Here is a 12,391-nt window from a genome sequence, read left to right as displayed (position 1 = left end):
TCTTTAGGTGTACAAACTCACAGACAATGGGAAAACAATAACAGAAAATTACATAGGCTATTTACATTGACACAAATTATAATCCACATCTGTACAAGAATTAAATCAAGAAGAAGAATTAATCAAGTTTTGTGTTTTTATGCAACCATGCTGGGTTGGCCATTTTAATCCACATAAAATATAATAATATTAATAATGTGTAACACTTTCTATACATTCAGGTGATATACAGCGAAGTCCATGTTTCTCTGTCCAGGTGCAAACAGGTCTGTTTTAATCTGTAATCAGTTTAATGTTTAGAATTGAACAGATGTGGTAAAATACAATATGACCTTGCGTCACACAAACCTTATATTCATTCATACTCTAAAGATCTTCTTCCATTTCTTGGCTGAAAGTAAGAACACAGCATTATAAGTTTATATTAATACACATATTTTCCCTAATTACCGGTAGTATTGTCTTACCCGATAGAGAAAGTAGCGTCTACTCTGGATGTCCCCTGGTCCCTGGAACTCAGCCTGGTAGTGGTTAAAAAGAAATGAAACATCTTCATCTTTTGTATACATTTCACAGCACATTATTTATGGTAAAGAAAGGCCGCCCTCCTGTATTTTACTCACGCAGAGTAGGGTTTAACTCTAGATTAGGTGGAAGAAGTGACACTGGCCCTGTAATCTATCTATCTAATCCACCCCTTATGCACAAAACTGTACAAAATTCCTATTATCATTACAGGACCTCTGTGAAAATTGAATGCAGCAGACTAGAATAAGTGTGATTTTATAACCCATGAAGCTATAGTAGGTGTCTGATGGAGCCAAGTCGTCCTATATGTCTGAAAGTCTAACAGTTCCAGTTAAATGTGTGGTGGGTAGTCAGGATAAATCCTCTTCCAATATCTGACTCTCTTTTATTCACGCAGATATTTTCAAACCTGCCTATTTGCCATTGGTGTACATTTGTTTCATAATATTTTTACATTTCTCTCTAAATTAAACTTGCATACCTTTTTAATAGTGTTTAATCCTACTAGTCCTGACCATTGAACCTACACCAAAGATTCATTTAAATTGTTAAGAGTTGACTTAGACACTAAGGTGCCTAGCTAGCACAGTGAAAATATTTCTGCAGGTGAACTTGTATGTTCTTTGGATAAATAAATTATCCACACTTATTACTAGAGATGCGACAATATAGTTTTCTCACCATTCAATACATGGGTCACAATATCAATTTGGATAGGCCTCAGAAGAACAAAACGTTATATTTTGTCTATTATGTTATTATATATATATATATATATATATATATATATATATATAGTATAGTATAGTATAGTATATATGTGTATATATATATATATATATATATATATATATATATATATATATATATATATATATGTATGTGTGTATATATATAATTTTATTTTTTTCAGGATCTATAACCGCTTTCCAAAACCATTTCCGGCCATATCTACCGCATGTCCATGTTGTGAGTGATTGATTGCAAAGAGGCATAAGTTCACCTGTCAGCAGCACCAATTTTAGCCCATAATTACCGCTGGCATGGGAAAGAACAGCTAATGTAGACTGAGCTTGCGCACACAGAAGCACAGCTGTGCGTATATCAAACCACTGTGTTACATGTAATACTCATAAAGTGGAACAACAAATGACTTTTAGTGTTGGCCCTTTCCCCCATGTAAACATTGGCCCATTGATACAAGATTGTGCACTTTTTGTTCAATTTAAGATTCTAGGGCATGGCGTCTGAGGATGTGGAAGCAGTGATCAACAACTACCAGAGAATAATTTAAAAAGATAACAAACAAAGCAAAACAACACACATCGTTTTTTGCAAATACACAAGTACAAATGCACAGCTATTATTACAACTTGAACATGTCGTTAAACATAAATCATGTTTATTCTTTACAGTAAAAGAAAAATGAATAGGTTTAATATTGTTGAAAATGTATTACATGCATTAAATGCTGTAAAATTACAGAAATAACTTGACTCTGACGACACATATGGGACAAAAGAGATGGAGATGCTGCATATGCTATGAAGGTCGCTAGGATGTGTACATCATAGCAGCGACATTCATATCCAGATGCAGGGTAATCTCTTGACATTTATCTCCATTAAATACTGTTCTAACACTATAGGAGCATTGAATCAGTTTTTAAGCCGTTTCTAACACAACCACAGTATTGTCTACATTTAGTACAGTGGTGTACAGTACTTACTCTTTTGCTTTCTCTTGTTTTTAACTCCTGGAAAGAAAATAGATCATATTTTTATTGTACGTATCTCATTTTATAGGAAAATAAAAGGGTACCTTTGATCTTTGAACCAGCATTAGGATACACAGCTCTCCTAAAGGATCTGATGCCTACATGAGAGGAAAAGAAATACAAAATTAACATGAATAGCATATTTTCAGTCCATTGTTGTCACATCAAATCATGCAAGCCTATAGGTGACACAACAGGATAACATAGTAAGTCTTTGCCAACAACGTGTTAACTATTGTTAGTTCTATTTGTAAAATCTGACTTTCTTAGGCTAACTAAAGGCCCAAATTCAAGCTGACAAATAAAATGTGCTTTTATGTAGGTTGGTTCTCTTTTATTGCATTGTGAGCTTTTCCTAATACTCACCCAAAACTTGTATTCTGCTGAGAGGTAGGATGAGCACACTGCATTTATCTGCAAAATACCAGTAAAATAGTTGACAGGAAATCTAATGAAGGCCAGGGTTTTGTGGAGCGTACCTGATTGAACAACTGCCTTTGGTCTGTTGTAACTTCTGCTACTTTTGCTGGGGCACCTGTGTTCACCAAGTGCAGATCAAAACACAATATCATGTCACATGTTTTGAAAGTATTAAGCTCACAAAGGCTTTATTGCTGAACTGCCCATGTCAGTGGTGATGAATGTGATGATTGTGGGAGAAAATTCTCTGCTTTGGCATGATTACTTTCAGGCCATTAGCAAGGATAAAAGCACCATTGTAGAACATAGAGTTATTTCACAATGATGCACTGGAGCAACATAGACTAATGACACACATATTTATACACCAGAAATTGTGGGAAACAAAATCTATATCAAGACAAGAGTTAATGTCAAATGACAACTCCAAAAACATTGACGTAATAGAGGATGTCACCCATCATTCACGGGTGATTAGTGTCTTTTACGTGACCTGACAAGTCCTGCAGTAAGAGCCCTGTCCATCAATCAGCTCTCACAATGACAAGAATTCAGGGGTAATCGATGCTCGAGTTATAGGCTGGAGTGAGTTGGATAAACTAATTGATACTTATAGTTGGGTTTTAAACAGTATTAAAAACTACTGTTATGTTCGGGCTAAATCACTGCTGCTGCTCCAACAAGTCCAAAAATATTTGCCAACGGGACGGCTTAAAAAGGATCCCACAGATGCAAATAGTAAATGAAAACATATCTGTCTTATTTTCAAAAGTCGAAAACCTTTGATCACAAGTCCAGATGTGTGCAGATGTACACACAAATGTGAGAAATGCATTCTTGTCATTTTGCGCACAACTAAAAAAGAGGTCAACGAATAATAATGATAATAACAATACTAATAATCATAAAAAAGACTATTTGAGGCTTGTTAAATTGTTTCACAAACGGCAGTACCCATTTTAGTTGTGAACAGTAACAGCACAGCCTAACTCAATTTCCAATAGAGCTAAACAAATCCGTCCATAACTTACTTTTGCAGCCTGGCGCGGTGAGGATGAGGAGCGCGGCCGCGGTGATGCGGACCAAAGTAACGGGACTCATGGCGCGGAGGTGCGTGATGTGCGCGCTGCTGCTGCGGGTGTTGGCGGCTCCGCGTCGCGCACGGCTTTGGCTCAGAAAAGTCTGCATCTCTTTCTTTCACTTTTTTCTCGCGTTTTTGGGTTTGTGTTGGTTTAAATTGTGCCCCTTCTGACAGTAACTATCCCACGTCAGAGAAATATGAAGGCGCGTGTCACACCCTCCGCGCGCACGGACCGTTAGACTGCGTCATTGGCGCTCGGCGCGTAAAAAGTGAATTGATGCTTTAGGCACCGCGGGAATGAGAGCGTTCAGAGACATGAATGTACACAAACTACGTAATTGTACAAATGACTATGAAATAAAACAGAGAATTCCACAATGTCTGTTTGTCAATTTGGAGTAATTACAAACTCACTGGTGGTTTTTTTCTTTACTTTTGGATGATGGAGACAAACCAAATTGCCTGGCATTTTCGTGCAACCTTACAATCATTACTGACTGACTGAATCTCCGCTCTGAAAAGACACATTTTGGCATAGGCCTTTGATATCTACATTTATAGGGACATATTAATGAGTGGCATAATGAGTTTTGTTGTGAACACTGAAAGAACTATTAAGATAAGATAAGATAATCCTTTATTGTCCACACATGGGGAAATTTCATTGTTGCAACGCAGGTAGATATGGAGGTAGATACAGAGGAAAAGAACAGATGAAAAACACTCAATAGAAGATCTCTTATAAACAAAAACTCCTATAGACAAAACCTCCCATTTCCCAACAAGAGATGGAGGGAAAAAATAATAAAGATAAAATAAATAAATACCATTGCATGTGATTTTATTGCTGCTGGTGGAAAAGCCTTACAATATTCTACCACCGTCAGACTGGTTTTAGCCCACACATTCACAACAACCCTGAGTATTCACTGGAGGAGGTCGTGCATTTAGCTGCCTTCTATGGAACGCTCCCATTGGTTCAGCATTTTTGAGATGTTCGCAAATGTCATAACCTTTACAGACTTTATTACAGGTTGACTGGGAGTACTTCGGAATGTGGCAAAGCCCGGAGGTAAGAAGAAGAATGTTATTGTTGGTTTGTCATCATGTTGTCCCATAATGTCACCTTATTTCAACAAGCTACTTTTGTCAGGCTATGGATCTATGTGTTCAAGTGTCTTAATTAAATCTTAATAATCTAGAGATACCGATTACGATGAATCAGGGTTTGTTGTGAAGTATGAATATGTTTAGGTACCATTTTGGTAGACGCTATATAGCGATAAGGTTTTATATTTCCCCTTTTAGTCACAGTATATTTTCTTCACAGTTTATTCACAGTGATATTGTGATGAATCTGGTTATTTCCTGCTTCTCATAAAATGAAATTTATGCAATTTATGACACGTGAGTATAATGTAACAAAAGGCAATAATATTATGGATATGAGCCAATGTCTTAGACCAGACAGCAAACATTAAACTGCAATCACTGCCATAGGTGGGGGCAGAGCAAGAATGTTGATTAATGTTAGTCTATTACTACAAGCTAGATAAGTTGTCCGGGGCTCTCTTTATTCTTTATTCTATTGTGTCTCTTCAAGACATAATCCAGGTGCATGTAAATTGGTAACTTTAAATTTAATTAGTTGATGGCTACCTCGCCTCCTTCTCCTTGTTGGTTAGAGCCACCCACTACAACCCCTAGAAGACATAGAAGATGAATGAACCAAAAAAGTAAATGTGAATATTTAATGTTTAATATTCAAATATAATATTGAGTATTATCCTGGGCGATTTTAACAAAGGGAATCTCAGCCACGAACTACCAAAGTACAGACAGTTTATTAAAGTCCCGACTAGACCCGAGAACACGCTGGATCACTGTTACACAACACTCAGCAACGCCTTCAACGACCAGACTATTTTGGAAATCCAACCTCCGAAGAGCTGCTGGGCCAGACGGTGTCACTCCCGCCACCTTAAGACACTGTGCAAGTGGGACATTTTTAACACACCCCTGGAGACATCCCAGCCTGCTTCAAGTTGTCCATCATTGTCCCTGTCCCCAAGAAGCCCCGGATCGCTGGACTTATCGCTTGGCCTGTGGCGCTGACGTCTGTAGTCATGAAGTCATTTGAACGCCTGGTCTTGTCCCACCTCAAGTCCTTTACCTTCCCCCTGCTGGACCCCTGCAGTTCGTCTACAGAGCCAACAGGTCTGTGGACGATGCCATCAACGTGGCTCTCCACTTCATCATGCAGCATGTCAGGAACCTATGCCAGGATCCTGTTTGTGGACTTCAGCTCTGCATTCAGCACCATCCTCCTGCTCTGCTCCAGGACAAGCTCTCCCAGCTCAACGTGCCTGACTCCATCTGCAGGGGGAGCACTGACTTCCTGACGGATCGGAGGCTGGGGAAGAGTGTCTCAGACACTCAGACTATTAGCACAGGAGTTCCACAGGTCTGTGTACTTTCTCCCCTGTTCTTCTCCTTGCACACAAACTGCTGCACCTCCAGAACGACTCCGTAAAACTGATCAAGTTTGCGGACAACACCACCCTCATTGGGCTTATCTCGGACAGGAATTAGTCTGTCTACAGGAGGAAAGTGGACCGGCCGGTGTCCTGGTGCAGCGGTAACAACCTGGAGCTCAACGCCCAGAAGACAGTGGAAATGATTGTGGACTTCAGGAAAGTCACAGCCCCCCATCACTCCCACATCACCACTGAGTGTGGACTCCCTCCGCTTCCTCAGCACCACCATCACCCAGGACCTCAAGTGAGAGCCCACCATCAGCTCCCTCATCAAGAAGGCCCAGCAGAGGATGTACTTCCTGCAGCAGCTGAGGAAAGCCAAGCTGCCAGCGGAGATGATGGTGCAGTTCTACACAGCCATCATTGAGTCCATCCTCACCTCCTCCATCACCGTGTGGTACGCTGGAGCCACAGCCAGGGACAAACAGAGACTACTGTACATTTTGCGCTGAGAAGGTGGTCGGGTGCAGACTTCCACCTGTGCAGGACCTGTATGTCTCCAAGACTCTGGGATGAGCAGGTCGGATCACAGCCGTGACCCTTCTCACCCTGGACATGGATTATTTGAGCCACTCCCCTCAGGCAGGAGGCCACTCCCCTCAGGCAGGAGGCCACTCCCCGCAGGCAGGAAGCTACGGTCCATTCGGACCAGAACCCTCTGCTGTTGAACTCATGAACACTTCCAACACCTGTCATAATTTAATCCATCACGCACTGCACTAAATCTGTAAATTCAACTGTAAATTTAGTGTGCATAGAAAGCCTATTTTTTATTTATTTTCATCCTATAGCAGATTTAAATCGTTTTTTCTTTTTGATTTTATATAGGTTGTTTTATCATTGTTCATTGTTTTGTGTTGCACCGTATCACCAAAGCAAGTTCCTGTTTGTGAATTCTGTTCATAAGCAATGGCAATAAACCTTTTCCGACTCTGATTTCTTAATATTTATTTAAAATTTCACTTGCAGTGAAACTTGCAGAAACTGCACAGAGCAACTTGTGGATTCTGTCACATCTTCTCTGGAACTCTGCAAAACCGTCACCCTCTGGAAGTTCGCTATACTTCCCATTCCAAAAATTGGTCACCTAAAAAGAAAGGCTATTAAGACAAGATAAGATAACCTTTATTTGTTCCACAATGGGGAAATTTGAGTGTTGCAACACAGATTGGGAGCAGAAGTATAGTGATAAAAACAGATCACTTAGAAACAACTCTCATAACCTTAATAATAATAACATATGGACATAAAATATTGCACTAGGGATTATTAACATTATGTCACAGTATTGCGCATGATTATTACTGTATTGCACATGAATTATAAAAAGCTGAATGACACATATTCAGGGCTAAGAGTTTTTATTGTAGAGTCTGACAGCAACAGGAAGGAAAGACCTGTGAAACGTCTCCTTCACACATCGAGGGTGGATCAGTCTCTCACTGAAGCTGCTCTCCAGAGCGGACAGAGTGTCCTGCAGGGGGCGACACTCATGGTCCAGCACAGATGTGAGTTTAGCCAGGACCCTTCTGTCCCCCACCTCCTGCACCGAGTCCAGAGCACAGCCCAGGACGGAGCTGGACTTCTTGATGACTTTGTCCAGCTTCTTCCTCTCCCTCTCTGTGATGCTGCTGCTCCAGCAGGCCACACCGTACAGGAGGGCTGATGCCACCACAGAGTCGTAGAAGGTCTTCAGGAGTGGCCCTGTCACTCCAAAGGAACTGAGTCTCCTCAGGAAGTAGAGCCGACTCTGGCTCTTCCTGTACAGTGCGTCTGTGTTATGAGTCCAGTCCAGTTTGTGGTTCAGATGAACACCCAGGTACTTGTATGAGTCACTCTCTCAATGTCCCTTCCCTGGATGTTCACTGGTGAGGGGGCAGCAGAGTGGCCTCTGTGGAAGTCCACCACCATCTCCTTGGTCTTCCTCACATTGGTGAGGAGGTCGTTCTGCTGACACCAGTCCACAAGTCCTGCACTAGTCCTCTGTCCTCCACATCGTCGTCGGCCGTGTTGAGTCCGATGATGGCAGAGTCATCAGAGAACTTCTGCAGGACACAGCTGTCCGTGTTGTGTCTGAAGTCTGCAGTGTAGAGGGTGAAGAGAAAGGGCGCAAAGACGGGGCCCTGGGGCGCCCCCACACTGCAGGTCCGAGTGTCAGACACTCAGTCCCGTTGGTTTCGTGAGGTAGTCCAGGATTCACTTTGCCAGGTCTGGATCCACACCAGCCGTCTCCAGCTTGTCCCTCAGGAGCAGCGGCTGATGGTGTTGAGAGAAACAGAATCCTCACAGCATGGCCAGGTTTCTCCAGGTGAGAGAGAGAGCGGTACTGAAGGGAGATTAGAATTAGTAATCTGAATATAAAATGTCATTACATCAGACACTGGCATTGTTCTATCCTTTGCAGTTTAATAATACAGGAATATAAGTATTTTGGCCCCTTCGTTGCTGTTTATTTATATCTAGCTACTGTTTCTTGCTTTTGTGATGCTTTTTGTGTGGATGCTGGCTGTTCCAGATCAATCATAATATTTCTGTGTTGAGAGTAAGGAACGATATAAGTAAGTGAGATATAATAGTTGTGGTATTTTATAACTAATATTTCGTTGATATTATTGACAGTATTACGATTCATGCAGGAAACAGTGAGTTAATATGGATTAGAAGCAGAAGGGTCGTATTTAAGTGTATTAAAGCTATTCCCTATCTCAAAGTGGACAATGTTCTTTTTGTGTGCACGCTTTATGCTTTCCTTGCATTTGTTCAAACTCAACTGACAAGATATAGTAGTAAATCTGCGGAAAATTTTCTATTGATGATCTGCCCTCTAAGTCATAGACAAATCCACATGCGTATTTTAAATTACATGATTACTTTAAAACCAAACGGCACAAATGATCAAGGCCTAACAAGCAGAGAGCTGTATGCAGCATTGCTCATGTAATAGCAGCTCTCTTGCTCACAGTAGTTTGGGCGGTCTACATGTTGCTGTTAGCGTGTTATCTGACGACGTTACCTTGGCGTCAGGTTACCAAAGTGGGCTGTGTCTGTAAAAAGCACTTTTGGCTTTGTATATCTTGTCGTTTTCCTCGTACCAAAGGGCAGAGTGGGAGAAAAAATGCCATTACAAACAAAGGATGTTTGAGAAAACTGATCAACCCAAACAACATACAGTAGCTATTGTCTAACATCAATTGTCCACCAGAGCATAACAACACAAGATTAGACCTATAGACTTCAACTAAACTTGAAACTTTCATCTTAATGCTGGAGTTTCATTTCAATGTCAAAATGTTAGAAGAGCCACTGACCATGGTTTAATTCACAATCAAGCAGGAAAACCAAATTATTTATAGAACAGCATATTTTGAACAGCAAACTTATTAAAATGTAATTTTGTTTTAATCTCTTAAATTCAAGTTATGAATGGTCAATGACAAACTCTGAAATAAAATAACAAAATAAGGACACAATAGGACAAAATAGGTACCATTACAAATTTTGCATACACATTTATGAAATACTAAACATGTAGTGGGTAAAATAGGTAAATAACTAAGAATATAACATACACAATAAATGGACTGAACTACACGTATCGACTTTTGTACATATGTATACTCTGTCGCTCACATACTTAGAGAAAGATGCTTCACGATTGGGTACATAAATGTGTTCATCAATGGATCCTAAAGGCAAATTATTTACTGTGTCGACAACGCTAAACTGGAAGTGAAAATTCAACAAACACTCCATAAAATTGCAGAAAACAAAACTATAATAGGCTCTCTCACAAAAGCATCAAGTATGAACATATTCCTGTATCTCAACTACGGCTCAAACACAGTGTTCTTCAGGCGTATTAAAAGGCAGAATGAAATGCCAAGCAGATAGCACCTGAAACATTTCAGATCTAAACAGAAATAGAAATGCTATCGGGTCCTGATCAGCTGTGTGAATGTCAAATGGAGATTAGACAGATGTAATCACTGTCCCCTGATGATGCACTGCTTCATTAGGCTCATGTCTCTGTGACTCTGGGGCTCCTGAGCCATCATCAGGTGTATTATTATGGGGACACCTCATGCAAACAACAAATAAGACAGCGCCATAGGGCATGAACTACAGTTATGTTCTCTGTTTTGTATCCTCAGAATACTTAGCACCCAAGAAAAAACTATTTTCATTCTAAATAATATGGGTGATGTGTATTAAAGACCCTTTCTTTCTTCAAGAAAGTGTTCTTTACATGTTTCAGTACATTGTAATTGCAGCTACAAACAAAATAAAACTGGAGGATATCACACTGTAAAAGGCAGATTGATGGCAAAGGAAAATTAGAATTCTGCTACTGGACGATTGAGGAAGACCTCATCTTGGTCGACCTCCACCATCCAGTCCAATCAATCAATCAATCAATCAATCAATCAGAATACGCTTTAGCTACTTTCCTCTTTGATGCAATATAAAGCTGCATTAAGTGTAGATGAATCATAATAATGGGCCATGTTGCTGAGTCCAAAAAATAACACTATTCAAGTTCTTTCAATTATTCACTCACTCATTCTTTCATTCAGCACCAAGACTCAATTCACACTGTTGAGAAGAACACAACCCGCTGTGCAATCTTTCTATTACCATCATATAAATATGAATTGACAAATGTTCGTTCGGGAAAATATATTCAAGTAAAAGTAACTTTGTGCATTGCGTAACTATAATATCATTTATAAGTTATTGTAAAAATAAGGCACAAAGTTTGGTATTTTCACAAACCACGAAGAATTATAAAAAACAAAAATGAAATAACTTAATAATAAAGTGCAAAAAACGCAAATGTTCAAATCATAATATTGTCGACATAAAGCTTTTTGTCTTTTGAAGATTTTCTCACAGTGGGAAGAGGAACCAAAAAGAGTTCAAGAGTACTGTTACGCTGTACAATATTTTACTCAAGTAGGAGTAAAAGTATGGTGTCCAAAACCTCTGAGAAGAATAATACTTTAAAGTTACACAAGTGGATCTAAATGTTACTGAGTAATACCCATTTCTGTCTATGATTTATAACTGTCCGAGATTTTACATTCATGTTATAAACATTATTGTAACAGCCTCATGCCATTTAGACATTCACAGAGTATCACAGAGTAACTGGGGCAGTGATGAAAGACAAACATGGAACATATTTATACATAATTTGGGATTTGAGCCTACAGTGGACTTACAATGTTAGGTGCAATAATGATTTCGCTGCGATTAGTTGTACCAAGATGTTACAGCAATTTGATGGTACATTATGTCCATTCAAAAATAATTATTTTGAGCATAGAGTGTTTTATCTTTTAGGACTTGCATTAGGCTATAATATGTGTTGCACTATAGAACCAGTGCAACCCTATCAATGTTGGGATGCCCACCTGAGGCTAAATACAAATATGCCTCATAATACTGCCGTGCACAGTTTTTATTCAGGGATTGCAAGAGTAGCCTATATAAATAAGGATAAATAGTCCAAATATAGGCAACTTTATATATAAATGTATAGCCTTGTGAAGGAGTACATGTTCACACTATTTCAGATGGTTCAACAATGCCATCTGCTGTTAATATAGCATTATTTGCTTTAGAAGTCATCATGAGGGCAGTATAATCTGCATCACAGCGAATGTATCTGTTATTATGTTATTGTTGGTGTATGTGTACATTTCATGGCATGTCTTCATTTTCTGATATGCAAATGAGGACACTCGACCCTAATGTTGATACATTGTGATTTGATTAAACTGGAAAACAGCTCCCCACAGTTCAGTTTTCTCTATTCCATATAATCTAAACCCAAACTGGGATGTGCATTATACAAACAACTGTTCAAAGAGAAGGGAAAAATACTAGTATTATTTATAATGAAATACAAATAGCCTAATTTTATGAGGAAATTGATTTGATTGGTTTGATAACTTGAACCTTAACTTTAGAGTTCCACCTTGAGCAGTGAAGACATTGTGTACGTGTCTTACTCTTAGTTATAATACAGTACTAAAGTGTTGTCTG

At 39.4% G+C, this 12,391-nt stretch overlaps 1 protein-coding gene across 1 annotated transcript; it reads right to left on the bottom strand.

Annotated features, from left to right (window-relative positions):
* Positions 1-325: 325 nt before the first annotated feature.
* Positions 326-2,877, bottom strand: nmu (neuromedin U). Its single transcript, XM_072438089.1, has 6 exons — positions 2,785-2,877; positions 2,672-2,719; positions 2,350-2,403; positions 2,258-2,284; positions 468-521; positions 326-391 (listed from the first exon to the last, which is right to left on the bottom strand). The coding sequence occupies exons 1-6, from the start codon at positions 2,875-2,877 to the stop codon at positions 356-358; spliced, it is 312 nt and encodes a 103-aa protein (XP_072294190.1). The 3' UTR covers positions 326-355.
* Positions 2,878-12,391: the final 9,514 nt, after the last annotated feature.

Source organism: Eucyclogobius newberryi, unplaced genomic scaffold (genome assembly GCF_026437365.1).
Source record: "Eucyclogobius newberryi isolate DKJ021-1_F unplaced genomic scaffold, fEucNew1.0.hap1 SCAF_9, whole genome shotgun sequence".
Lineage (NCBI taxonomy): Eukaryota > Metazoa > Chordata > Actinopteri > Gobiiformes > Gobiidae > Eucyclogobius > Eucyclogobius newberryi.
Note: the sequence above shows the minus strand (reverse complement) of the source record. Positions and strands in the feature narration are given on the sequence as shown.

What these genes read in the sequence shown, in the direction of transcription:
- nmu (XM_072438089.1), bottom strand. Translation starts at nt 2,877, where the DNA reads ATGATATTGTGTTTTGATCTGCACTTGGTGAACACAGGTGCCCCAGCA. An exon ending in CAGCAGAATACAAGTTTTGG is followed by an intron (nt 2,404 to 2,671) that starts GTGAGTATTAGG and finishes CCTCTCATGTAG; the next exon opens with GCATCAGATCCTTTAGGAGA. An exon ending in GACGCTACTTTCTCTATCGG is followed by an intron (nt 392 to 467) that starts GTAAGACAATAC and finishes TCTTACTTTCAG; the next exon opens with CCAAGAAATGGAAGAAGATC.